The sequence below is a fragment of the Falco peregrinus genome, chromosome 10 (assembly GCF_023634155.1).
Source record: "Falco peregrinus isolate bFalPer1 chromosome 10, bFalPer1.pri, whole genome shotgun sequence".
Lineage (NCBI taxonomy): Eukaryota > Metazoa > Chordata > Aves > Falconiformes > Falconidae > Falco > Falco peregrinus.
This window is the reverse complement of record NC_073730.1, coordinates 17155092-17181008: the sequence shown is the minus strand read 5'-3', so window position 1 is coordinate 17181008 and position 25917 is coordinate 17155092. Positions and strand designations below refer to the sequence as shown.

The 25917-nt window shown below is 41.4% G+C and overlaps 2 protein-coding genes and 1 long non-coding RNA gene across 10 annotated transcripts in view; 1 reads left to right on the top strand and 2 right to left on the bottom strand.

The window, feature by feature from the left end:
* The window catches only part of ZNF644 (zinc finger protein 644), an 81302-nt gene extending 69031 nt beyond the window's left edge, over positions 1–12271 (bottom strand). For 2 of the 8 annotated variants that reach the window (XM_055815695.1, XM_055815699.1), the window contains exons 1-2: positions 11804–11961; positions 8946–9091 (exon numbers count right to left, since the gene is read on the bottom strand). The gene's annotated coding sequence lies outside the window, so the exon portion shown is untranslated. Of the gene's footprint in view, positions 1–3193; positions 3278–6600; positions 6684–8945; positions 9092–11803 lie in introns of all 8 variants that reach the window. The other 6 variants (XM_055815692.1, XM_055815694.1, XM_055815688.1 and 3 more) reach the window with 6 other exon arrangements.
* LOC129785274 (uncharacterized) lies at positions 10091–24712 on the top strand. The gene is made up of 3 exons (XR_008749064.1): positions 10091–11288; positions 17067–17166; positions 24362–24712. It is a non-coding gene; the product is annotated as an uncharacterized LOC129785274 (long non-coding RNA).
* The window catches only part of HFM1 (helicase for meiosis 1), a 38190-nt gene continuing 36497 nt past the window's right edge, over positions 24225–25917 (bottom strand). The window contains exons 35-38 of the mRNA XM_027788299.2: positions 25636–25696; positions 25258–25357; positions 24706–24863; positions 24225–24422 (exon numbers count right to left, since the gene is read on the bottom strand). Coding sequence (XP_027644100.2) covers positions 24356–24422; positions 24706–24863; positions 25258–25357; positions 25636–25696 — 386 coding nt within the window. The 3' untranslated portion in view covers positions 24225–24355. The remainder of the gene's footprint in view (positions 24423–24705; positions 24864–25257; positions 25358–25635; positions 25697–25917) is intronic.

Genomic DNA, 25917 nt, shown 5'->3' with positions numbered 1-25917 from the left:
CTTTCTGATCAAGTGTTTAATTTTCTTGAAAGATTTTCTCAGACTTTAGTTATTATTGAAGGGGATTTTAATTTTACCCCAACTCTTTAATGGCTAAATCTTGCATATCCACTGTTTCAAATAGGGGTATTTCAGTTACTCTAAGTAAATAGTTCATGGATTTGGTCTTGATAGGTAGCTGGAAAATTTTAAATCAAAACAAAATTGAAATTGCAGTTTCTTTTCCACTTCAGAATAGAGTTTTTAGTCTCCCTGAGTGACCTGTCAGCGTATTGGAATAAGAAAAGGATACTGCTAGACTGCTACAGAGCATACTCCCATGTCAGCAGAGTTTCATCAGCATGAATGGCAGCCCTATATGGGAAATCAGCTAGCTGATTATTTCATCTGCAGCTGATCAAAGATAAACAAGATAAAAAACACAAAGGGAAGTGGTGATGTAGAATGTATTCTTACTTTCCTAGTCTCCACAGGCAATATTATTGCTAAATTTCCTCTAATTGTTTACAGTAGAACTTTAAAGCATAACAGGAGAGAAAAATAAAGAAAAAAACAGTAGAGGTTCAGCAGAGAGCAAAGCCCAGAAACCCTTAAAAGCTGCTTGCTTTTCCTTCTCACAAGCATCCTCAATCCTTTCCCACTGTCACTGCACCTCCACAGCTCAGTGGGAGTCCAGATCATGGGTTAATATCTAATAATGTAATAGTTACATGTAGAGCAGCCTATAGAGCAGCCTACAGAGCACCATAGGACTGAGAGGTCTTTTGGGGAGGCTTTGTTTTGTTATACTGGGTACTCCTGTTTCCAATGACCTTGTTGTCCATGATAATTACAACAGTCTCCTGTTTCTGGAGCCAGTAAATTATTAGATTGAGCCCATGATTTTGCAACTCTAGTCTGTATTTCCAATATTGGCTTATTGTCTTTGCTTTGTCCAATCTGAACATGTGTGAGTGGAAGCACAGAGCCTTGGTCCCAGTGCAGCCAGCCTCCACTCCGGATTCCTAGGTTTAAAATGGGAGCTTAGCGGATCTTTCTTACAGCCTGAAGCAAGATGGTCATTCACTCATCTTCCTTGCCCCTTTTCTATAACCCATCCTTCTGACTACCTCCCAGCATGGACTTGCTCACAGGATGCAATCAGAGAGGTGCCAGGAGCTGTGTAGGACACATCTGCTCCATGACCAGGAATTCAGGTGAGGAAAAGACTTGAGTGAAAGTGAGAAGGGCCAAAGGCCTAATTAGCAGACACTAGAATATGCAGATCTAAATCTATACATCTGAGCCTTAAGTTTCCCCACCTACAAAAACAATGTTGAAATACTTCCCTATTTCTCAAGAAAGTTACTGGTGTTAATAAATTAATGCTTAATACCATATTGTCAGAAAAAAATATTTTCTCTAAATCAACATGTTTTCAAACATTTCAGCTGATGGCAGAAATTAATTTTAGAAACAGGTACAACACAGCCTATAAATGGTGGGTAATAACCTCAAGATGATCCCCTTAAGATTAATCTAATATTGCAAAATCTTTCAGGCTGAGTATTTATTTCCCCTGTTGCATTTCTGTTGAGGCAGTTAGACTCAGCAGCCCCATTTGCTTTCTCAGCATCTGATGCCAGAGGACACAACAGTATGGGTGGAAAGAACGCAGTGAGAGAGAGATGTAATCACCAAAGAAATGGAGCAACAGATTTATAAAGAGCATGATTCTCACAGCAGGTCAGCTGAAGTGGCAGCTGTGCATTTCTGGGCAAGTACCAAGTGTCCACTACCACCTTACAAGAGCCTTGTGGCTTTAGATTTTATCCCTGTTGGTGGAAATACGTAAGTATTTTCTAACAGTACCATTGCTTTTCAGAAAGTACTGGTTCAGCCCCAGCACAGGACAAACTTTCTCCAATACTTCACTTTTCTAATCTCCAAGGCTCAAACAAGAGATGTGTGGAGAATCTTTGTGTGCTGCCCTTCACACTTGCATTCAAATCTTCCCTGCTTAATGAGCCATGGGCTGTTGCTCTGAAACAGAGGACATTAACAGTTCAGAAAAAATAAACCCCTGCAGATTAATCACCTGGCTTCCTCACGGGCCCAACTCCAATCAGCAGACAGTGTGAAAGCAGAATATCTCTGTATACACTGCCTGACTGATAAGCATATTAGCCGGTTGCTGCGCCTGGCTTTGACAACTATATAGCATACGAGTCTTATTTTGCTGTTTATTTCAAATGAATACTAGACATCTCCAAATGTCACTATATTCACAGAAACTAACAACTGTGCAGCCATTACATGATTCTCTTAGCATTTCCCCCTTCTCTGTGCCAGTGAAATAGTATCTATTTCATGCTTCTTGATTTTTAAAGTGAATCTTTTACTGCTTTCTGAACAGCACTTAACTGATAGGTATCATATTTCTGAGTTCACCATACAGTAATCCTTGCAAAGACAAGCATCTCAATTCATCTTGAGAACTACACTTTGCTAGAAACTGGCCACTGACTAATGGTACTCCTGCTCCTTGGCAAATCACTAGTAGCTTAACTGTTATTTAGCCTGACCACTCCCATTTTAGTACAGGAGGGGTAGTATGAAAAGGAAACAGGATTAAGCGTTGGCCAAAAGGTTGACAAACCCATCAAAAGCTCTTTGCCAAACCTTGAACATAGCATAGGCAGGACACAGTGCTTAATTTTCTGGACACAGAGAGAGAGTAAACAGACAAACCACCAGTTGTGCTATCAGCATGATCTCCCCCATCCCACAGCAAAGCAAGCTCAGAAAAGACAAATGGGATATGACATTAAATAGTTAAACAAACCTGAACCGCTCCAATTTATGTAATGACAATACCCTCCTATCACTATAATCTGCTCTTCACCCTTGCCCACCCCAGTTCTCCATGGCTCAGGAGACTTTTTGAACAGAGTGATTCTAGCATAACATATCAGCTCTATCTTTCGATCATGAGTTATTCATCTCCTTTCTCTTGCTGGGTCAAATCTCAGTCTCACTGAACTCCTGATTTAGCCTATTAGCAGGGAACAGTGAACCCCCATCCTCATTTCTTTCCTTCATGTAGCTTGTTTCCCATGTTTCCATTTTTATAGCCCTTAGAGGCTACAGGACCATGCTGCTTTAATTGCCTTTACCTTATCTTTCCTACAGGTCAGGCAGGTCAGTGGCATACCTGGAGTAAACTGGGACTGTCACTTCAACCATCAGTCACGCTTCAGCTGGAAGGCAGAGCCCCGTTAGCAGGGAGACTGAAGTGCTGCAGAGCAAAGCAGAGGACAGTAGTGTCTTTGATGGCAACTGTGTGCTTCAGCTCCCGCCCGTTAACAGGTATCCATGGGCACCACTGTTCCCCTGGCTCTGTTTCTCTTTGATCATGTTGTGTTGCTATCGGAGCATTTCAGTAAACAGGGCCCAGGGGGTATATGCCTCTGTGACCAGGCACCACAGCCTAGATTCTCCACAGATTAAAAGTAAAAAAAAGCTGTGGTGTTTTCCTGAACTCGGATTTGGCCCTACATTTTCTGTGTTCCTCTGCCACCCAGCAGGGCCTCATCAGGCAAGATACTGAGCAGCATTTGATTCAGACCAGCATGAATGGAATACACACAGCACCAGATTCCCCAGAAATGGTTCCATACAAAGAACTATCTGGATGCTACAAAGTCATCCACATAAATACGTCACTTCAAACTGGACTTCTTCATAGACCTTCAGCCTCTGCTGGGGTTGCAAGCTCTAGATTTGGACACATTAATTCATCACTTCTTCAAAAAGACAAAACACTGCTGAGAGGGATGCAAACATGTTTGTTTTATGATGACGCATAAAGACTCTGCCTAGAGTCTCCCAAACAAGCCTTCCCTTTCCTTTAGTGTCATGTGAACAGTGCACACTACATGCTTTAAATGGGATTCAAGTCACTTTTTTCATTGCTACTAGAGCAGGTACTGCTGGAGATAAAAGCAACTGTCTCAGAAGAGTAGGTATGACATCTGGTACATAGCACCAAAAATAAATCTTTAACTTCCTCTCATACCTGCCAAACCTGCTCCAAGGAAATAAACCTGGGAAATATTACAAATACACACTTCTCTCTGATTTCAAAGGAAGAACTGACCTATTTTTTCTTTGCCTGTTTTAAACTTTTCCTATGATGAGATCAGTTTGCTAAAACAATGGGCTATGTTTGGAATAACCACAATCATAAAAGAAAATTGCATGCGTATGAAAAAGGCAAGTGGCCTGATGTTTGCATTGGAGGTAATTCACGCTAATACTGCTATTCATAGTGCAGCAGCACCTTAGGGACCCAGTCATGTTCAGCACACCTACTTGGTAAGCACTATACAAACACAAAATCTGATAGTCTCTCCCCTGTAGTGCACATATATTTGTGATTTATGGAAACTGGTTGTGTAACGCCATACAATTTGGGAGTGGTCCTCTGTTAAATTATTTTCTTTGGTCATATTTATGTAATAAGTATTTTCCATGTCCTTTCAATAACTGACTTGGCTTACAAAAAGACAAGAGATTTGTGTATTGGTGAAGATGACCTACTTAAATCAGGAACAATTAAAGACCCAGTTCCTATTTACAAGCTTGACTAAGGAACCACACACACACACATCAAATTGAAGAAGCCAGGAAATGTTTCTCAGTGCTACAATTCTGGTCATACTGCAGGGTCTACCAGGGGGATCAAAAAAGGAAGTGACTCTTGTGATTCATTATTAGCAATGTAAATAGGACACATTTGGAGGCTGTCACCATCCTGATCGCTCATCTGCTTTTATTAGTCCTCATTCTTTATTCTTATTGTCTTTGGTTTTCTGCGCTTGTCGTTATAGTTAGTTATGTTATAGGCATCTGTTTAGCATATTCTATATGAAAATGCAAATTAAGATGGAAAACAGTAAAATAAACATATGCAGCTTCCATGTCATGTATATATTTGACTGTAGCATGTCAAATACAAAAGAATTGTTTATCACTTCAAACGTCTGCTTGTTCATTAGGTGCATTACTTTTTTACCAGCAGGTGGCAGTTTACCATTATTTTAAATAGATTCTTTTGTTAATATCAGATGTTTTAAAGTTCTAACTTGTTGCTAAAAAGCTTTGAGCTCATTTCAAAATTAATTTTTAAATCAATTTCCTTCTGCATCATTCCCTCTAGGAAAGGTAATCAGGACTGAGCTATTTGTTTCGGTTTACAGCCCTGCTGTTGACCAAGGCTAAACATTATCTATAGTTACCTGACAGCAAATTCATGCAGCACCAGTGGGTATTATCCAGCCTCAAACACTCACTGCTGATACCAGCTCTCCGAGACACCCTTTACACTCCCCAATTCCCAGTGTATGCTTGGGGAGTTGCACACAACATTATTAACACTAGTTAATAGCAGGGCAAGGGGCAGGGCAGGGGCAACATGAAGCATGTGAGACTATACAAAGGGACAAGCGGTTTATTTACTGCTGTGTTGCTTGGACACTGTCTGAATTTCAATTAAGAAAGAGTTACCACCCAGGTAATGCTGCACTGCCTCCTGCACTGCAGCTGAGGAAGACCAAGGAGGAAGAGAGCCTGTACCAGCAGATGCAGCCTGCAGGGTGCTTTCCAGGGATCCTATGGCTACCCAAGGCCATCCTTTAACCCAGAGGCGCAACTACAAGACCATGTCCTCTGGCCTAACACAGGGCTGAGAACCAGAGCTTTCCTAGTGAGAAACTCCAGCAGGGAGCACAAGTGAAATTAAGGGAAAAGTCTGTCAGTCCAGTGCTGCTCTAATGCCTGGGCACAGATTCACTCTGGGCATTGCCTGACACTGCCCACTGCCATCCACATCCTAAACCCAGGAACTGGGGAGAGACTCATGCACCAAGAGCCTCACTTTCCACTGACACTGTGGTGACATAGCTCAGTCTGTGTGAGCCCATCTTCCCTTCCTGCCCCAACAAACTCCCTCCTTTGTGTCAATGCCGATATTCGTACTGGCCTGATGAGGCAACTTGCTAGCTCACAGTTGGATTTGTTCCCTCATTGAACTCTGCCACCCACCACAGCACACCAATGCTCCTGGCAGTATCAGCCAGAGATTTTTGCTGGATTAAAGCAATCATGTGTCTCCTGGCTTCTTTCAGGAGCAGAACCAAAATGGCAACAACGAGCAGAACTTCCCTCACTCACCTTACACCACAGGCAGGCCAGCTCAGCCTTTCACTATGTGACGGTATTTCAGGCACACATCCATTTCTGCCACTGAGCACAATGGTGGGTTGAAACAGACTGTACAGAGAGCCCGAAGGAAGAAAGGGCTTCCCTTACCTGCCCACCGGCTGGGGAAAGACTGGTTTTGTGACTGGCCTGAGATTTTGTTAATTTGGTTTTTTGCTTTGCTTACATGGCAAACTGCCCTTTCCCTAGGGTTGCACAGGTCCTTTCAAGTCCTGCAACTTTGAATTTGTGTTCCTTGTATTCTCAAACTGAAGTGGCAAACAAGAGATCCAGAGATCACACTGCGTCTGTTAAAGAACTAAACAAAGCTAAAAGTTCCGAAACAATACTGATACACACCAGTCTGCAACCTGTCTTGGGAATGCAGTGTTTTCTTTCACAAGCAGTCCCATATAGCTTCTTTTTAATGATCTGCAGAGAGACTAAGAAATTCACCAGTGGTATTAAATTAGAAGCTGAAAACAACAGAGAGAGCAGGTATGTTGTACAAATGGGCAAAGATATGAAAAACATGGGAAGGAGAAAGGAAATGCGACACTAGTTTTTGGGAAAAACAGGTGAGTGCTGCAGTCTGGGGAACAGGAGGACACATGTATACATGGTATCAGGTGCAGACTGACCAGGGGAGATCAAAACTGTGCCAAGGCGAACAGGTCGGCAGTAGTGGGGGAGACACTGACTAATGTCTTTTCTCTCTAATATTCAAGATTCCTGAAGATGCATGATGCTGGGTACCCATTGTGATGAAGTCCTCATGGGCAGCGCTGTGCTTATAAAATAACACTGATACAGTTCCAGCAGCCTTTTGTTGGAACAAATAGCAAATGGAAGTATTAATGAATCACATAATTACTTTTTAGCCTTTGACAGTTCCCAAACAATCATATAGCCAGAAAATATATGCTGATCAACCTCTCTTCCTTGTGTGGGCAACTGCATACGCAAAGCAGATGTCCAAGTGAACCTGACACTATCCTATCAACTTTTTTTCCATCTGGGAAGTACTTTAAATAACATTCAAAGTAGGCTTTGCATCAGTTAATACTCTGTTTGATTACTGCATTCCTAAGATAATGGATTTCAAAATTGTATTTTCCAGTTGAAGATTAAAGAGCTACTTCTAGGCTTCCTACCTCCTTTAATAAAATAAGATTTAATCTAGTCTCAAAAGTTGAACATTAATATAGAGGAGATTTGCTGTCATCTTAGTAAGTGTTAGCAGCAATCATTTAGCATTCCCACTACTTTTCCACCCAAACTTCACCTACACATGTTGGGAAGCAAACTGGATTTCTCATACCCACACACCACCTTCATCTTACAGATACTCAGGGATACCTACCACTGCTGGACCCCAGCTTTTCTGTTTCACAGAATGAAAGCAAGCTTGTGCCTCAGGGCTTTTCACACCTGTGATGCACAGGTACCCCCCTGACTTTCTGAGCAGCCTGCTTCCCCTCCAGGGAGCCTGCTGCAGACATGGGAGAATCCTGCTGGCTCACTGCACAGCCAATGTGCAAACAGCATCTAGCCACATTTGATGCTGTGGTATATACTTGGCACTGGAAAAAAAACACATTCCTTCAGAGTGCAAGTCAAGAAGGGAATCCTGTCAGATCATGCACATCAGCAAGCAGTGGAAGTCCATTTAGCTAGCCCTGCATTTCTTGTACACACCTCATCACCTTCATACTGCAGGCACAGAGCCCCAGCACTTGCCTGACTACTGCTTAGAGCCCCAGAAACAGCGGTGGAGGGAAGAAGGAAGAGACAAGACACATCTCTCAGCGAGGTGCAGAGCTGGGCTCTTGATCTCACCTTGCAGAGCGAAGAACAGGTTATCTCCTGGCCCTGCTGCTGAAGAAAACAGAAGAAAAATCCCGCATGCTGATGGGAATCTGGAGCAAAACTATGCCCCATGGATTTTGTCTGAGATACAGCATTGCCTAAATCAGGCCTAATTGCCACACAATACGGGATGGAGAATCACTTAATTTCCACAGAATCTGTCCCAAAGGCTGAGCATTCTTAGCCACTTCATAATCTTGCGCACTGAGTCATATTGAGTCAGTAGCAGGACTCCGGCTTGGTTTGCCACTCTATGAATGTGCACTGCATTGGGAGGAAGGAAGAGTTGCAATCTGACCCTAAAAGCCAGGGTGTGCATTTCCTCCCCCTGCTTTCCCCTGGCTTTATACCAAAAGCAGAGCAGCAACCAGGTGACTTATCTGCTCTCAGCACCTCCTATTTTTCTGAGTTTCCTATGAAGGCACAGAGAAGCCATGGTGCTGAAGAACATTATCTCACTTTGCACCAGATTTTCCACCTCCCTCTGTGACTTACCATGCCCCCAAATCCTTGCCATTTGAGTAATGTGGAAAGCAGAAGACAACTCAAAATCTGCACTTTTGTCTAGAATATGTAGCAACTGTCTATTTAAGAAATTAAAATTCATGAGCTATGTTCCTCAACTACAATTTGTTCTGCCCCGAAGTATCACTACAGGGTCACTTAGAAGACAAGAAAAGCTGAGGTCAAGTCTCATAATAGAGAAATATAGCAGAGTACCATGTGGGGAGCAGAAGCAGACTGGGGGCTGACAGTACTTGCCTCTACAGAGTCGCCGGCCTGCAGGACAGGGATAGAGGAGCCCACGGACAGGAGAGCTTCAAGACATTAAATACCTGGTGGCTGAAAGCTGGTGCAGCTGCAGCAACCAAGGGTTTGTCTTCATCTGCTGAGCAGGGCTGTGGGCTCCTTCCCGGTGGAGGCGGACGTGGGTGGGTCACGTGCAGCTGTGTCCCTGGAGTCCAGCTTCCTGCAGTGTGCTCTGCAGAGGGCAGCAGCTCAGTCAGCACAGGAACTGAAGCCAGTGAAAAAGACCCGCCTGTCTCACAACGCGTCTTATTCTGCCTTTGCCTGTTGGTTTCTGGGTAGAACGAAGTCCTATAAATGAGTGTCTCGAACCTGGCACCACAAAACAGAGCTTCCAAATACCTGGAGGCTTAAAAAAAATGTACTACAATGTGTGTAACAAAGTTGGGAATTGAACTTACGGCACGAATTAAGGGTTTGACTGTGTGTAAAGATGTCCCATCAAAAGCCAACCTATGAATAAAATCAGCAACAGAGCAAGGCCTGAGCACCTACAGAATGGAAAATGCACTCAAATGAAGCAAACAGCTGAAACAAAAAGAACCATTAGAGTCAAATCCCCTTTCACCTCCTAGCAGTGTGTAAACACCCAAAGGCCAAACAGGCAGAACTGTTGGTTCTGTGGCAAGTTTTCTCTGACAAAAAACACGCATCTTAGTCCAGATCTTTGGCCAAGCTGCACACTGCTACATGTTCTGCAGTTCTTCTGCTTGGCTGAGGTGTGGGACAAATGCGAGACTAATTCTTCAGTCAGGACTCATCTACTGTGGCACATAAAATGAATTAAGAACACACTCACTAGGTCAGCGGGTCCTGTGAACTGCAAGTGTTACAAGGGTTACTAACAAAATAAATTGCAGGGTATACTGAGTTTCACTTACAGCTTGTATACTGAAAGTAAAGATCCTAACCCAGGAGTGAATTCTGCTCAATGAAACTCAAAGTTTAAGTAAATGCAAATAGCCTACACTGAAAATGTGAAAAATAAACAACATATCATTTAATTTAATTTGAGCGCCCAAGCAAGTCATTCGCAAGTCTGTTTAATGTTCAGGAAGAAAAAGCCTTAGTTCAGTCTCTACAAATGGTTTTAGTTACTTCTGTGACTTTCCATCTCTTGAGGATAATCTACTCCTAATAAGGACAATTGCTTAGATTTATTACCCCACTGTGGTCTTGTTAAACATCTAACAAAAGTCCTATTTAAATGAAAAGGACAATAGAATCTTTAAAGTCAGTGCAGAGTTTAATTAAAACCTGAAACAGAATCCATGCCTTTATGCATTAAAAAAAAAAGCAAAAAACAGATTTCAAAGCTGTTAAACTACATGTAATTGGCATAAACTCTCCATTGAGCCAAAGTTAAAAAAAAAAAACAGGCTATCATATGGAAATTGGAGTCTATTAATAAATAGCAAACCTGATACATGTGCGTAGCACCATATTTTGCATGCATTTTTTAATTTGCCTAATTTGCTAGGCGTATCTTAGAGCAAACATGAGACATGCTAGCTGTTAAGTTGAACAAATCCAAAAGGGACAAAAAAAAACCTGACTGAAATCAATGCATTAACATGCACCAGCATTTAAAAACATTTCATAACGTTCCCAAAGAGAGCATGTAAACTGCAGCAGTCTCAGTGCAAAACTACTGTAGTCCGTGCTCCCATGTAGTCATTACTCATACATGGGAGTATACAGTTCCTACAGCCATTTTTCATGCATGGATAGCTGAAAACCAAAAATCACTGACATAACTGCGCAAGGGGGACCTCCCTTTTGAAAGTTAACATCTTATGAATTCTGAAAGGGAATGTGAAGATAGACACCAGTCCACATGCTGACCCAGCTCTCCTGTAGGGAAGGGTCTGTGTGCAGCCCCCCCCCCACAACCGCAGGGGCACCCAAGCCTTCCCCAGGCTGAGTCACCATGGGCCACCCGCCCCCAGCTGCAGAGCCAAACCCAGCAAGGTCAGGACAGGACAGAGCAGAGCAAAGCAGTCTCACCACTGCTCCCTTCCCCCCACCGGCATCCAACTGGGGCTGCACACGTAGAGATAGGAGGTCAGCCCAAGAGCTTCTTTGGGCATGCAGTTTCCTTTTCAGGAGATAGTAAATTCTGAGACCCCCCCAAAAAAGTCACATAACCTATTTCTGCATTAAAGAAAAGGCACTTTTCCTTTTTGCCTTTTCCACACGATAAAGGACGATCAGCTGGCTGGGTGCAGGCAGGCACACAGATGGGCTCTGCGCAGGGAGGAAACACACACAAAGACGGCTCTGTGCAGCAGCACCGACTAGTGCAGCAGCTGGGAAGAAGGTGACAAAATGGTGGCCCTCGCCTCCTGGCTGGCTCGGCTTGCACCCGATCGGTAAGAATGACAAAGCGAAAAAGTCATCAGGGAACTCCAGCTCCGAGGTGGGTCGCACAACTCCCTCATCTGGAAAAACTCGAGAGGATGGTGTGTTAAACCTTCCCTCTGCAGCACATCTGTCCCTTACTTAATAATTTTGTTGAAACACATTTCAAGCCCACAGTAAGTGGCCATTTTGTTACTTAGGCTTGCCCCCCCATTTAAAATTACAGCTCTCGCCAGTGCTACGGCAAAGTTGGTGCCTTGGCTTTTAAATTACATTTTCATACCAGTGTTCAGTATTGGCAGACACCTCTTTTACATCCACAAAAACCTGTCTAAGGCCGGCTGCGCGCCCAGCCAGCTGGTCCCTCAGAGGCCTGGGTAGGCGGCGGCTCGGGGTCGCTGCGGCCTAGCCGCCGTGGCACCCCTTCCCCCGCGCGCTCTGCCCCTCATCATGAGGTGCCTCGAGAGGGCTTTGGACACACACAGTGCAATACGCCATGGTTCGGTTTTTGCAGTACCTCACTCACCTTGCACTCGGTACTACTTAACACCAAGCTGGAGCGCACGGCAAGACGCGAGCGCCATCGCCTAATTTAACCCCAGGGCGGGACTGACAGGCCGCCCCCGCCGGGCCGAGGGCCCGCTGGCAGGCGGCGGGCAAGATGGCTGCCGCCGCGCCCCGCCCGCCGCGCGCCAGGCCGGGCCCGCCCGTCTCCATGGCGACGGCCGCGCGAAGGGGGGGCAGCGAAGGGGGCGCCGCGCCAACGCCCCGCCGCAGCCGAGCGGGCAGCGCCAGGCCCGGCCGCCGCCGGACCCTGAGCGGGGGAGGCCGCGCCCGCCCCCCCGCTCCGGGCGGCGACTACCGAACCCCGAGACGTGGCCCAGCGGCCGCCGAGGGCCCGGCAGCGCCTGGGGACACCGGCGCGCGGGCTGGCTCCGCGCCGCGGCTCTGCGGGGCGGTCGGTCGGTCCCCGAGGTGCCCCGGGGCGGCGGCTGCCAGCGCCACGGCGAGGGGGAAGCGGCCCGTGCGGGGCCGTGTGGGAGACGCGCTGAAGCACCGAGTGTGCGGTGCATCCTGGGGACTGTGTTCCTCGGTGACCTTTTTTTAAAGAAATATGTTGTGAAATCTCTTGCCAGAGTCAGCGGGAAGGCACAGCTGTTCCCAGATGCCAGCCAGCGCTCGTATTATATCGGATATATATCACCCATTCTGCTTGTTCCCCATTCCCCCATGTATTTACGTAGTAACTGGCAATGCGAGCACAGCGCTGCTCTTGTCCCAGCTCTTGCACCAGAGCTACAAAACCCCACGCAGCTCCCAGGCGGTGTGGAGAGCTGTGGAGCTGGGATGGAATCCTGGAGCATCCCAAGCACTCTCAACCTCCTCTAAAGCTAACAAGCAGAGCTAGGCCTTGGTGAGTTAAGCTACAGACAAAAAATACAACTGAAAATACGCCAATAGCCACCAATAGCATCTGTTTTCTTAATGTTATGTAGTTCACTTGTCGTATATGTGAAACAAAGGCTATTAACCAATTTAAGGATGAGTGAAATACAACCACGGAAGATGGCATTTTAGTCTGCTTTGCACACATGCACTTTTTTCTAGCAATAACAGCATTACCAAGTGATACAAGAGAAGCTTCTCAAAGGTGGCAGGGGGCTAAGGGGAGTGGGGGGCTGGAGATTACGCATTTGTTTTAACTGATTTCGCACCACAAGCCTACAGAAATCCGGCTGGCACAGGGCAGGAGCGGAGCTCAGCAGCACCAACAAGCTTTTCTGCCAGAACATGCTTAACACAGAATTACTCTGTGAGTACTTTCACTACTGGTGAGGTTCCCGTGTCTTCACAACCACGTTCCAGCCATACTAATGTCCAAAAACATCTGGCCAGTCAGCACGACCTTGTCTTGCAGTAGAAAATGTGGCATCTGCATAAAGTTTGTCCATAGGAGAGACAGGGCGAAATACAGGCAATGAAGGTGAGCAATGTCCCTAACTCAACATGCCTACATTGCTCCAGAAGTCTCAGCGCTTCATATAGACAACAGATGGCTCCTAAAGGTGGGCCACTGAAGAAGGCAATACTTTGTCCACTATTTTTTCCTTCTGTGTTTTTTTAGTTACAAGATGAACTGAATTAAAAATCTTAGGCCAGATGCCCCATTAAAAGTTATGCGAGGGACTTGTTCATAAAAACACATCTATGAGAGGCTTTCTTGTATTCTTACCCTGCTGGAGGAATGGCTTGTTGTCCTTGTCCCAGGGCAAGCCGCTCTGAGGAGGCTGACGCTGGACATGTGGCTGCTCTGTGTGCCTTCCCTGATCCAGAGCCTGGGGACTCTCCTCCCAAGCATCACAGTGTTTCCATGTCTAACACCAGCTCTGCCTATGGCTGCAGTCACAGGTTTTTCAGTGAACACTTACACAGCTACAGCACCTGACACTGTGACAGCCTAGCGCTTCCCAAAGGTATGAAGGGTATGAAGGAATACAGATAAATACTTACTTACTTCTGTGCATCATACCACCCCAGGAAAGGAAACAATTTCTCACAGGGCTTCAAGTAAGCAAAAGGTGTGGCCTGCAATGGACAGGTAAATGTTTCCATGCCACCACCTGAAACCTTGCAATTGGATGACACATTTTACTATCAGTCTCACAGTGACAAACAGCCCAAAGAACATAAGAGCTACTTTGGAAAGCCTTAATGCCTATTAAATCCAGTCAGTAGCAGAAGTCAGAGTTACTTGTAAACTCTTCTGGTCCTCAGATCTGCTCTTCCAGAAGAAAAGCACTTTAAGAACACGACAGACACTTCTGTGCACACTCCAGCGGAGCTCGGTAGAGCTCGTGCACCTGAGCGAGCAGGAGTTCATACAGGTGAGTGGACAGGGTTGTCCCACATCGGTTACAACTTACCCACTTGCAGTACCAGCACCTAATTATCTCTGTAAAGCTAAAATCAACCAACCAAATAAAACCAGAAAAAGACCAGGCTTAAGAATAATTAGCTCTTTTTGATCCTGTCCGCAGGGACCCTGAATTAGCAGCTGTTTTTAGGTAGAAGCTTTTCCTTCTGAGAAGCACACCTGCAGAATCCAGATTTCTAAAAGGTGTTATTAGAATAGCAGGACGTAATTATTCTTTACTCATAAGAAGTCTGATCTGTTGGAGAGCTAGATTAAATAAAAAAGCTTGAAAATTATTCTTCTCATTGTGTCACTGCAGAGGTGTATCTTTTTTTCCAGTCTTACTTCCAATCTGAAAATTTCCAAATGGTTCACAGAGCACCACAGGCACCACTCAGCCTGCTCTAGGGAACTCTCATTTCTCCTGTCACTTCTAAAGCTTGTCTCTATCCTGCAAGCAAAATCCCAGCTCCTCAATGTTGCTTACAAGATCTTGGCTCGCTGTATTTCCTTTCTCTACCCAACGTGAGGGTGCCGATGTCCCCACGCCTGAGCACTGCTCAGTGCCTCTCAGAGGAGGAGACAGCTGCCTCTTCCCCCAGTCACCCAGAATGCAGGAGGAAAACAGGTGCCCTCCCCACAGCCTTCTTCATGCCCTGCAAAAGTCCCAGCAACAGAATATGACAGGCAGTACTTCTGCAGTGAACTAAATGTTCAGCACAGACAGAAGCAGGGAAAATCCAAGACAGTGGTTACCATGAGGAACAGCTGAAGAGGGACTTGGGTTTTTCTTTGAGACAATCTTGTTCATTTACACAGACTAGAAAAAGTCACGTTTTCTTGAGCATAGTCGATTTTAAAAAGCAGGAGGTATTTTCTCTGCTCAAAATTCAAAGGGATGTGCACCTACACTAAACGTAAACACACTTTTAGCATTTTATTAGGCAAGCTTCTACTGTCTAGTAGACTACTATGACTAGTCCATCTTACTGTCACCTTTCCCCTGTTACTCACTAGTGCTGCATGCGCATATACATGCAGGCACACCCATCTATTAAAACAAAATGCAACAAAGCCTCTACCCAACTTTGGATCTGCTTAAACTGACAGTGAAGCCACACGGTACACTCGGAAGTCCGTGTAAATACTCTCAAGAAAATACAATTAAATTAAATAGCCAACTAGAAAAAACATTACAGCAGGTCCTGTAAGAGTGCTCAGACAGGAACTTAAACGAATACCTCATTTCTTGTCAGGTTACCATTGGTTTTGCGCTACATTTAAATACTGAAGAGTGCTAGAAGGAAAAATGTTTATGTTGTTACTCTTCTAGTGTTTTCAGTCACTCTCCAGCAAAACTTCTGCAGAGCTAGGCTCTGGTGATAGAATGCATAAAAATGACGGCCAGATGGTGGCACAGTAAACGCCCTTCTTTTGAAGGGCTGTGCTTGTCTATTAGAAATACTTCTTGTTCCGTATGCATATCACAGAGGATTAGACACATACACTCCTCACACAGAACCACCACCTCCCAAAACACATGTCAGCAGAGTATTTACTACCAAATCCAGAAGGAGTTTGTGATTCTAACATTGTCCCCATTAATGAGAAAAATGTCACTATACAAAAGCTCTTTTTTTCCCCCTCCTTCTTATCAAATCCTTCAAACAGCTGATAACTAGCTTTTATAGATTGGAGAGTCAGATAGAATTCTGAATCTATTATTTTACTAAAACCCCAGGGGTCAACTTATCACCTGAAAACCATTTTACATGGACAATTTGACTTTCATGTGGAGTGTCAGAACATACCCTAGATGGAAATCTAAAATAAATTATATGGAATACTGCCTTCTTTGTGCTGAAATTTATCGGTCCCACACTACAATAATTTTGAAAATTGTATCCCTTAAGCTGCAGAGCTGGGGTATTATTAACTGCTTGAACTGAAAAAGCAGTTCTGATTGGCTGCTATGAAGTCTATGGACAGAGACTAATTTCTATTGAACCACATGCTTATCCGAAGCCATTTTCCACCATTGCAAGCTGCCAACTTTATTTTCTTCCAGAACACACTGCCCATTTTATTACTATCATCCTCAGTATGCACTGTCACTTTGGTAAATCTGTTCCAGAAGCTAAGAATGCGTCTAAGCTTCTGCTAATATGGTTGCCTGAGACAATCGCACCCGAGAGGAAGAGCGGGAGGGAGATCCACTTGTACCTCTTATCTTCCTAATACCGGCTCTTTTCCTCGCTGAGCAAGCCTCCAGTCTCTGCAATGCACATCTGTGGTGTATCACAAGATAAGCACATCTGTTTCTTGGCCCACACTTACTTAATGACTTCTACCGCCATACTTTTGAATTAAAATTATTCGATAATATGTTCAGTGCTCCTTTTACATCTATTGAATGCTTTGGTGAATGCTTCCTTTAAATCTATCTATTTTAAATCTATGTATTTTCAGAAACCACCCAACTGACCTCAGAGCTTAAAATCTTTATAATTCATGAGATACTGAAAATATTAATGATCCAGCTGCTGGGTGACTATCCTTTGAGTAGAAATTCCCAGCTGGCAGAAAAAAAACTCCTCTAGGCATAACATGTATGACACAAGAATGGAGCCCTGAGATAAAAGAAGTTTATTTCCTGCACCCAGTAATCTAACAAGTCTGGACAAGTTAAAACATTACACCACAACCAAAAAAAAAAAAAAAAAGTAATTCAGAACCCTAGTAATAAACTCTAATACCTCATTTTCATTCAGTTAAATCAATAGCCTTTATAAACTAAAAGAAATTGCTAAAAAGTTTTGACCTGCACGTCTAAGTTTCTAGACAGCACTACTTTCACTTTTTCTTTACTAAACAGTATCAAGCCACTCCAAGAGGCATTCAGACTCGTGACAATTCACTGCGGCCAATCAATCTCTCCGAGTGGACAACCTACGGCTTCTGGCAACGGCATTCAGGTCAGTAAGGCCTTTGCCAAGCAAGGATTTGAAAACCAAGGCTTGGCAGGTCTTTTCCGAACCCCTTACTGCCTGGCTTTCCAACATCTTTTATGTTGGGCTATATCTAGGCAGCAGCAGAAGCCTGTCAGTAAACACTCCATTGCAAACTCACTGTCACGGCCCTTCAGGGCGGGAAGTGGCTAGTCCACACTGGAACACTGTGTTCGCTTTCTCTCATGCTAGCTGACTTCTCAGTGGTATTCCTCAGGGATCCAGGGTTGCTCTGCCGGCTTGCCTGCGAGTGGTAGGGGTCTGTTCTGCAGAGCCTGGCTTTGCTGATGCCTAACCTCTGGATCAGTATTGGTGCCGAAGCCATGCCGAGTAGCCTAACATCCAAATTCTGCAATTAGATTACTATATTGAGGACAGTTCATTATCAAAATCATCTAGAGTTATACTTTTACTGAAATAAATATATTTCAGAGAATTTGTGCAGTGAGCTGGAACATCTGGGATAAAATGGCATATATAGCTTTAGCTTTGAAATGCTTGCTTTTTTTGTTTTGGCTAAGCAGTGGTGGCCTATGTCAGGCAGAAATTTTAGAAGCACAGACTTATCTTTAATAGAAGACACTACCTGAGGAAACTATTTGGGACAGAAAAAGTAATATTGTTGTGTCTGCTTTAACTATATCCTAACATTTATTAAAGTGACTAGAGCAAATTAGCAGGACTTCTTCTGTCTTACCCAAACAATAGGAATTCCCTTGCATTGCTAATTAACAGGACTGAAGATAAGGAAAAGTGCCAAGTTAAAAGTGCCAAGTTTGGCGTTGTCCACTTGTATCAATAAATATTCTGAGCACTTTTAAGTGTGTAAACTGTTGAGATAAATGTTTTGGAGTCTATTTCTACAAATGACAGCTTAATTAGTTCAAAAGAAGAAATTCACAATTTCATAGTAGGCACAACTGATAGAGCCTGAATCTAGCTGAAAGTGGGATCAGGTATCAACATGCAGCAGCTTAAAAAAAAGTTACATAAGCTGACCTTAATATGTGTGACTATCAGGTTTTCGCTGTAGAAACATATATTTTTCAATATCTCTTTCTGAGCAGAAATCATGTCATTTATATGCAAATCAGACTATATTCTGCAGCTGTTTCTTTTGTGCTGAAGCCGTGGGAATTATTTGCACTTAATAAAGCCTCATAAATAGGTTTTGCCTCTAAATGGGTGGGGGAGCAGCAAATATATCATAGCCATTTACAGTTACAAGCATCTTTTTGTTTTGAAAGTTATATGCATCCCTTAATAGGAAGTTTCACAGTTGCAAAAGAAACATTGTTTTATTTATATAAACAAAATACCCTTACAGTCTTCAAAATAAAATGTTTTGCTTTTTTCCCTATGCTCACCTATCTAAAACATAGAAATTGCCATGTAGCATCTATCAAAAGGACAGTCTGTATTGTCACTACATGCCAGCTGTACATAGTATATGTTAAATACAGGAAGAAATTCCTTGTTATTGTATCTATGTACTTTCATTATATTTGAAAGAGCATACATCTTTATATAAAGTATGTCCACCCAGTATAACCTACTGCGTTTCTGCAAAATGTGTAACATTTTCACACACCAGCAATCAGATGTGCCCCTCAAGTCCTGGCACATGGAAACAATCCATTTAAAAACCACAGGAGGACAGACCCAGGAACATCTTTTGCATCCCACAAGACCAGAATGAAAATGTAGTGTTTTAGCATGGTAGACAGCATACTAAAGCTAATTGGGCAACAACTCTCCCTAACTGGTATAAACTGTCTGGATGGGGACCTCTTGTTAAGAACAGGACACGTAGTGCAGGACTGCAAGTTAACAGTAGCACGGCTTTTCCAGTCACTCCACCACCACAGGCAAAAGCAACAGTGGTCAGCACCACGTAACGATAAGGACAGAAGGGCCCCTACCACTTAGGAAGATGCACTCCTTACCCCAGCCCACTCCATCTGAAATACCAGTTGAGAGCACACAGAGACCAAGAGTTACTAACACTGGGAGAAAAGCGAGGGCTTGGACAGATACAGTTTTGTCTCATACATGTTTAAAGAACAAATAAACATGGTTCACCTGGGGTGGCTCTTACTTCAGCTGAACAGTGGCAGCCAAAAAACCACTGCCCTTTTTCCATCTGATTTTCTTCAGTCAAGCTGAACTTGATCACTGTAAACTATCAGCACACTGTATGTGGCTCAGTTTATTGTCATGTAAAGCTTCAGTAAACTCAATGTAGTGTTAGTCCTCTGCAGGAAGTAAATTTTACCTCACTATTACCTTCTTTTCTATTTCCTTATTAAGCAAGGGAGCTAGAAACCCCCCCGAGGCATTAATGGATCTCATTTCATGGATATCATTTAAAGATTCTGTCAGTAAAACACCTGACATGATACTGCTTTCTTGCATCTATATAGAAAGCAGGAGTGACAAAGATGTAATGCAAGATACCCTTTTGTTTAGAAGAGATGCCACAGATTCTGTTGTGACAATGGCTTAGAGACCTATCATTTGTGGTCTACAAAATGACTGGGTTTAACTGTTTTGCAGGTACATTTTGGTTCCATACGGTGACTTCTGTTCACTCATTATTATACTGACTGCCTTTAAAAGCACTAACTTTTTTACCTCGCATAACTATTCTGTGAAGGCGTATCAAAGTAAAAATACACCCCAATAACAAGGGTCTGACTTGTCGCAACTGCCGTTATTATTTTAACAATTACTCATTAAAGTCTTCAAATACATGAAAAAAGTCTACATAATTAAAATTATGACAAATGTTGCGTACAACTAAAATTATGTAATTTTAAATATTATGTAATTTTAAATTTTACAATAAATATACATTTACAGTATTCTATATGCTATAAATGTACCTTATACACAAACATGTCTGGCAACATGTTTAAACACTATACTTATTTTCCTGCTAACAATTTTTGAAGATCATGGTTTTTGAGTGTGTATTGCATTTTCTTCAGGCACAGATACGGTTGACCTCAGTTTATATTTTGAAACCAATATATGTGATAGGACAAGGAAGCATATAAGGAAGTTGAAGTTAAATTAAAAGCAGGTATGAGCATGTATTTTATTATGGAGAATCAGGCAAGTAAGATAGTAAAATCTGACTTCTTGTCACATTGAATTTTCTTTCACTACTCCATTATGGGAAACAGTATTTTTATAATGTAAATTTTATAGAATCATCCCCAGACTAAACTCTGTGGCATTCTTCTGTATCCCCAAAGAATTACTTACACAATCCCACTGATTCAAACTGAAGCCACTCATTTAATGTTACAACTCTATGCAGAATTAAAACCAAGGATCCTTTCAGACTTTTAACAATGAATTACTTACACAATCCCACTGATTCAAACTGAAGCCACTCATTTAATGTTACAACTCTATGCAGAATTAAAACCAAGGATCCTTTCAGACTTTTAACAATGTTTTTATGTATTTTAGTCTGTATTTTATCTATTGGTAGTAGCTTAGTGAAATTGTCTGTTGTTATCCTGTTGAATTTAATTAATCTGTTTTCTCTGGGCAGCACCTGAAAGGAAGCTGCATGCAGTAACATTAGGAGAGCACAGCCATCTTTTGCTGTGCAGAAATAAGACTGTTCAACTTAGGAAAGCTGGATCCTTACGTGGATAAAAGAACTCAGGTGTCTCATGTGCACAAGAAAGGCAATATTCAGCGAGCCTGGCTGTGAAGTTACAGTACACCAGCCTCTCCATAATAACTGCATGTGGTCACTTTAATCATAGGCAATTTGGTGAGTTCCATCAAAGAGCAATTCAGCCCCCTTACCTTCTGAATCATCTGACAGTGTCTGCCTATTTCTAGTGACTACACAGGGAGTCCAAGTAAACTAGGTTTAATCACTTAAGGTGATTCAGTTAAACGACTAAAATTACAGCTCTTCATAGCTATGTCTATACTTACCTCTTGGGGCATGACCAGGGATTTTGGTCCTCTGGTCATTCACATAAACCATCTCTGTAGAAACATCACCGTTCCTTCCTGGGAGCCATCTGATTGTCCACAGAAATCAGAAGATGGTGATGGGCAGGATGCAAGTTCTACATTCTTAAATCTTACCATGACACGGAAGTGGGGTGTGACTAGGATGTACATGACTGGGGCTGCCAGGCTAAACATAGCGGTAGTATACTAATTCTAATTACCTCAATTTTGAAGCTTAACTCAAAAGAAATAATTCAGATTTTACTAGGTTTTTCTAATTCTGCAGTCAATTTGCTCTTTCTGCCTGTATTCTTTTTGAAGTATAGTCACTGTGTATCTGCAATTAATTATTGCCATGGAGACCTACTATGGTTATCACTTTTGATCCTTCAATTACTATGATTTGAAAAATGGAACAATAACAAATGTCACCACACAAGAAGTCATTCCTTCTCCCAAGACAGAGAACGCTTCAGCATGTAAGTACTTCCGAACTGGTTTTCTGAAAGTGATTTAGACTTTAAAAAGTCATAGAGCTAATATGAATAATGAAGCAAAACAACAATGCCAAATTAAGCACTTATCTCTAGAAAAATGTTTTTGTACCAGAGGTTCAGTATTACTACAAAGGCATTGCAGTACTGAAGGATTTATATTCTGAAATCTGTGAAATGCTGTCAGCAGCAACAGCACAATTTTGTAATTTTCCAGGGATGATACAGGATGCCTATTTCTTGTGAAAAACACAGAAAACCATCTTATAAACCATCTGCTAAGTATTCTTAATAGTCTAGAAAGTACTGAAATGCATTTATTATCATGTGTTGTGACTATGGATCAAATTGGAAATTAAGCCTTTTAAAAATCAAAAGGAAAAAATCTGAATATGGTATCAGAAAATTAATCAGCCTGAATCTTGCAGAAACCAAGTAATAACTACTGAACTCCTTCACAGGGGAAAACTGAGAGAAAAATAAAATAAAATAGCTACCTGCAAGGACAATTATCTATAGCAATCTAAACATAAACCTACTCCTATAAACTAACCAAAACCAAGTGGTTATATTTAGACTATACAAAAAAATGAAACAAAAATGGCAATAATGTAAATTACTTTCTAGACATCATATAAACCACCAAAACATTTCAGAGAAAAATGGAAACACACCTTCAGTGGCGAAATAGGACCAAATTATATCCTCCAAAGATACTTAGTACAGAAAAATATATAGAAGCTTACCTTATTAATTTCTATGAAGACCTAAACACAGTCAACTTCCACTATGGTCACTACCTCACAGTTCAGAACCTTTAGAAGGAGCTTCATGCAGACTAGCAGGAAAAAGTGCAGCACCTGCCATTAAAGCATTCCCGGTTTGCAGGCAAGGCCTGAGCAACCAGCAGATAAGCGAGGTTTTGGAAAGGTGTAGTTGTATAATCATGAGATTATACAAATTATATAAATTATATAATCACAAAAATATATTAATTGTCTCCTTCCTCCCCTGTTTTCCACATTTGAAGCTCAGCTTTGTGATGCTGCGTAAAAGCTTTTGTCAAACTTGAAGAAACTGAGGAACAGCTCAAGTAGTTGTTGCAAGCTAAAACCCCAGGGCAAGGCAGGATAAAAAGGCAATTAAAGAATTCTATGTAAATATGAACTATAAATTTGAAAAAAATTGTGTATTTCAAGCAGTAGGGAGAGAGTCAGGTGCTTAAACATCAGCATCAAGTACCAATTTGGGTGCCCTAGAGCACCTGGAACATCTCCATGTGGGAGACCAATGCTCTTCTGGCATGGTAGAGGGAGCCAAGGGAAAATTCTCTGGGGCACCTAAACTGACACTGACACTCTTGCGTCTCACCCTGACACAGAACTGGAAGGTGACTAGGATGTACATGACTAGAACTGCTTGGCTAAATAACAGTATAGTATTCTGAGTTACCTCAGTTTGGAAGTTTAAAAAAAAATTGAGACAAAAAGCTATCTGATGTACTACTATCAGATGCAGTGAAATATTTGAGGTACAGCAAAATGAGCTATAAGTTTGGGCCTGCTAGAATTTGCACAGTCAAAAAAATATTGAGTGTTGAGTATTGAGGCTGCTTGTGCTAGGCCATTCTTTCATATGGAGAAAGAGTTAACCAGAAAGTCAAAAGTGTATGGAAACACTGGAGTCAAGTACATTGTTATTAGCTGAGAAAAATACAACCAGGTGGTGCAGCAAAACATGGTTGCATTTTGTTGCACCACAGTATTGCAAGAACAGACCACTAAGGTTCCATGTGTAATTTTAACACTTTAATTCCACACATTTTGAATAATTATCAGTAAAAACTAACATTCCCTTGGATTTTAGGCAACATTATGTATTTTTCTAAACACTGAACTTGCAAGGTCTACTGTTCAAACACTAGAGCTACAAGAAGATACCCAAATACAATGCTTGGTTGCCTAAATCTGTACTAGGATGCAAAAATGTCCATTTTATGACCTTGGGTGTCAAAGTGAACAGCCAAACACAAGTTTAGAATACTGTTTATAGACATTTTACACCTGGTTTATTGAGAGTCTGGAAACACATTTACTTGAAGGAAGTTGCCCTTTTTCATTAATGAGTTGAAAGCACGGTCAAAAGGAATATAGTCTAGGATAACTTACCATTCTATGACTTCTACTTGTAAATTTTATTATTTTACTGAATCAGTGCTATGAAAAAAACAGCATTAGAAAACTGAAAGACAAAACCAAAAAGCATTAAGAAATTCTGTGGAAAGAGTCTTTCATTCATTTAAAGAATACTTGTGGAACAGGGCATGTAATAAATAGCTTACTTTCCCTTATGTGATTTTTACTTTATTTATAAAAACACCTTAAATTTGAGATCTATTCTCCTTTGACACACTCCAATATTTTTCTTTGTAATCCTGAAAACAGCAAGGTCAACAACTAAATATTTAAGTACTTTTCAAAATAAGATAATAACAAAATTTATGACTATTTTATAGAATTCTAGATATGTTATCTACTCTATGCACAAGCCAGCTACAGGTAAGTAAGTGTACAACAGAAATTAAATTCTCTTAACTGGATTTGAAGGCTTCACTCTTTAAAGATGACTGTAACTCTTTCCCCGCCCCCAGCACTTACAATGAATTTTGTTTATATGTTTTACAGAAGGTCATCAAATATTCCAAGAAAGGGCTCAACATCATTGATTTCATCATCAAGAAGATATCTACTGAAGATTAAACAAATTAAAAAATTAAATTAGGTATAATACATCAAAACCTATGAGATCAGGAACACTGTACAAAGTATAGCCAAGAGACACCATGACAAACAAAATAATTTTAAAGTGTTTTCCTTTCTAAGAAAAGTTAATTGATACTATTTTTGTGAAAATTGGTCTTCTAAAATTAATATTATAAATTAACACATCACTTAAAGATCTGTGTTCCATGAAGGACTAAGCACTAAAACACTGAGGCAACAGGAAAACATACATAACTTTTTATTACCTTGGATCCACTTCTTTTTCCTGTTGTTCTGTAAAAAAAAAAAAATCCTCTTTCCTAGTGGATTTAGAAGAATCTGAGATTAATTTTGAGACTGAAGAACACTGTACATTTTTCAGCTCTTGAGAAGGATTTGAATGCTTTTTTTCTTGAAAAGTGAACTGCAATGTAAATGTTAAAAAGCTTATATGATTAACTAACAAAAAGGAACTGTCAGATTGTTGTAGTATGCAATACAGATATTTATATTGATATTATGATATTTGACAAGGATTAATCACATAATAAATATAATTATATACTGGATGACTTGCAGAATCACAATCAGATTTAGTAAATAGTTTTGAAGTCATGCTATATAAAGTAAATTCAAGTCCTAGTTCTTCATATCATGAATATCACACTGAACACAGGACACATGTGTGTTTGGATGACACAGAAAGGTTCAGAAATGCAGTATGTCCAAACTGATTCATAAGTCAGATATAGTAAATATATTTACACATGCAATACTCTAACTATAGGAAAACCTCTTATAAAAATATTTTTACTCACCATATTTCTACTCTGTACAGATAAATTCACTTCTGATGTGCTACTAACCACAGAAACAACAGAGTTCTGAATATTGGTTTCATCTTGTAATATGCATGAACTGAAAATATCAAGTTGAATAATTTAAGTATTTTTAAAGATGTGCACAATGATTTATTATCCAGTTCAGGATTTTCTTTTTATTTCCCACCACATTTAAATAAAAAAACTCCAACAACCAAACAACAAAACATTCAACAATTCATACCTTTTAAAAGTTGAAATTTCACTCACTTTTGTGAGTGAACAACCTTCTATACATTTAATTATACAGATGCATGTGAAATACAGACAGTATTTTTAACTGAACAAAACTGTAATAAATTATATAATGCTTACTCTTTTGAAATGTCATTTGTGGCTTTGCTTCCCGTATACTGCCAAAGTGGTTCACACTTATCTGGAATTTGAAGGCAGGTATTTCCATGTTCATATAAGAATGAAATTTTTAAAAACTGAGTCACAAAACAGCTGAAACCCCTTGTAAATATTTTACATTATATGATAAATAATAGTTTGAAAGTTATTCAAATATCTTTAACAGATGAAATATTTCTTCTGTGGGTTTTGGACTAATGTAAACATAAGCAGAGATAAGAAGTCAGATAACATAACAAATAT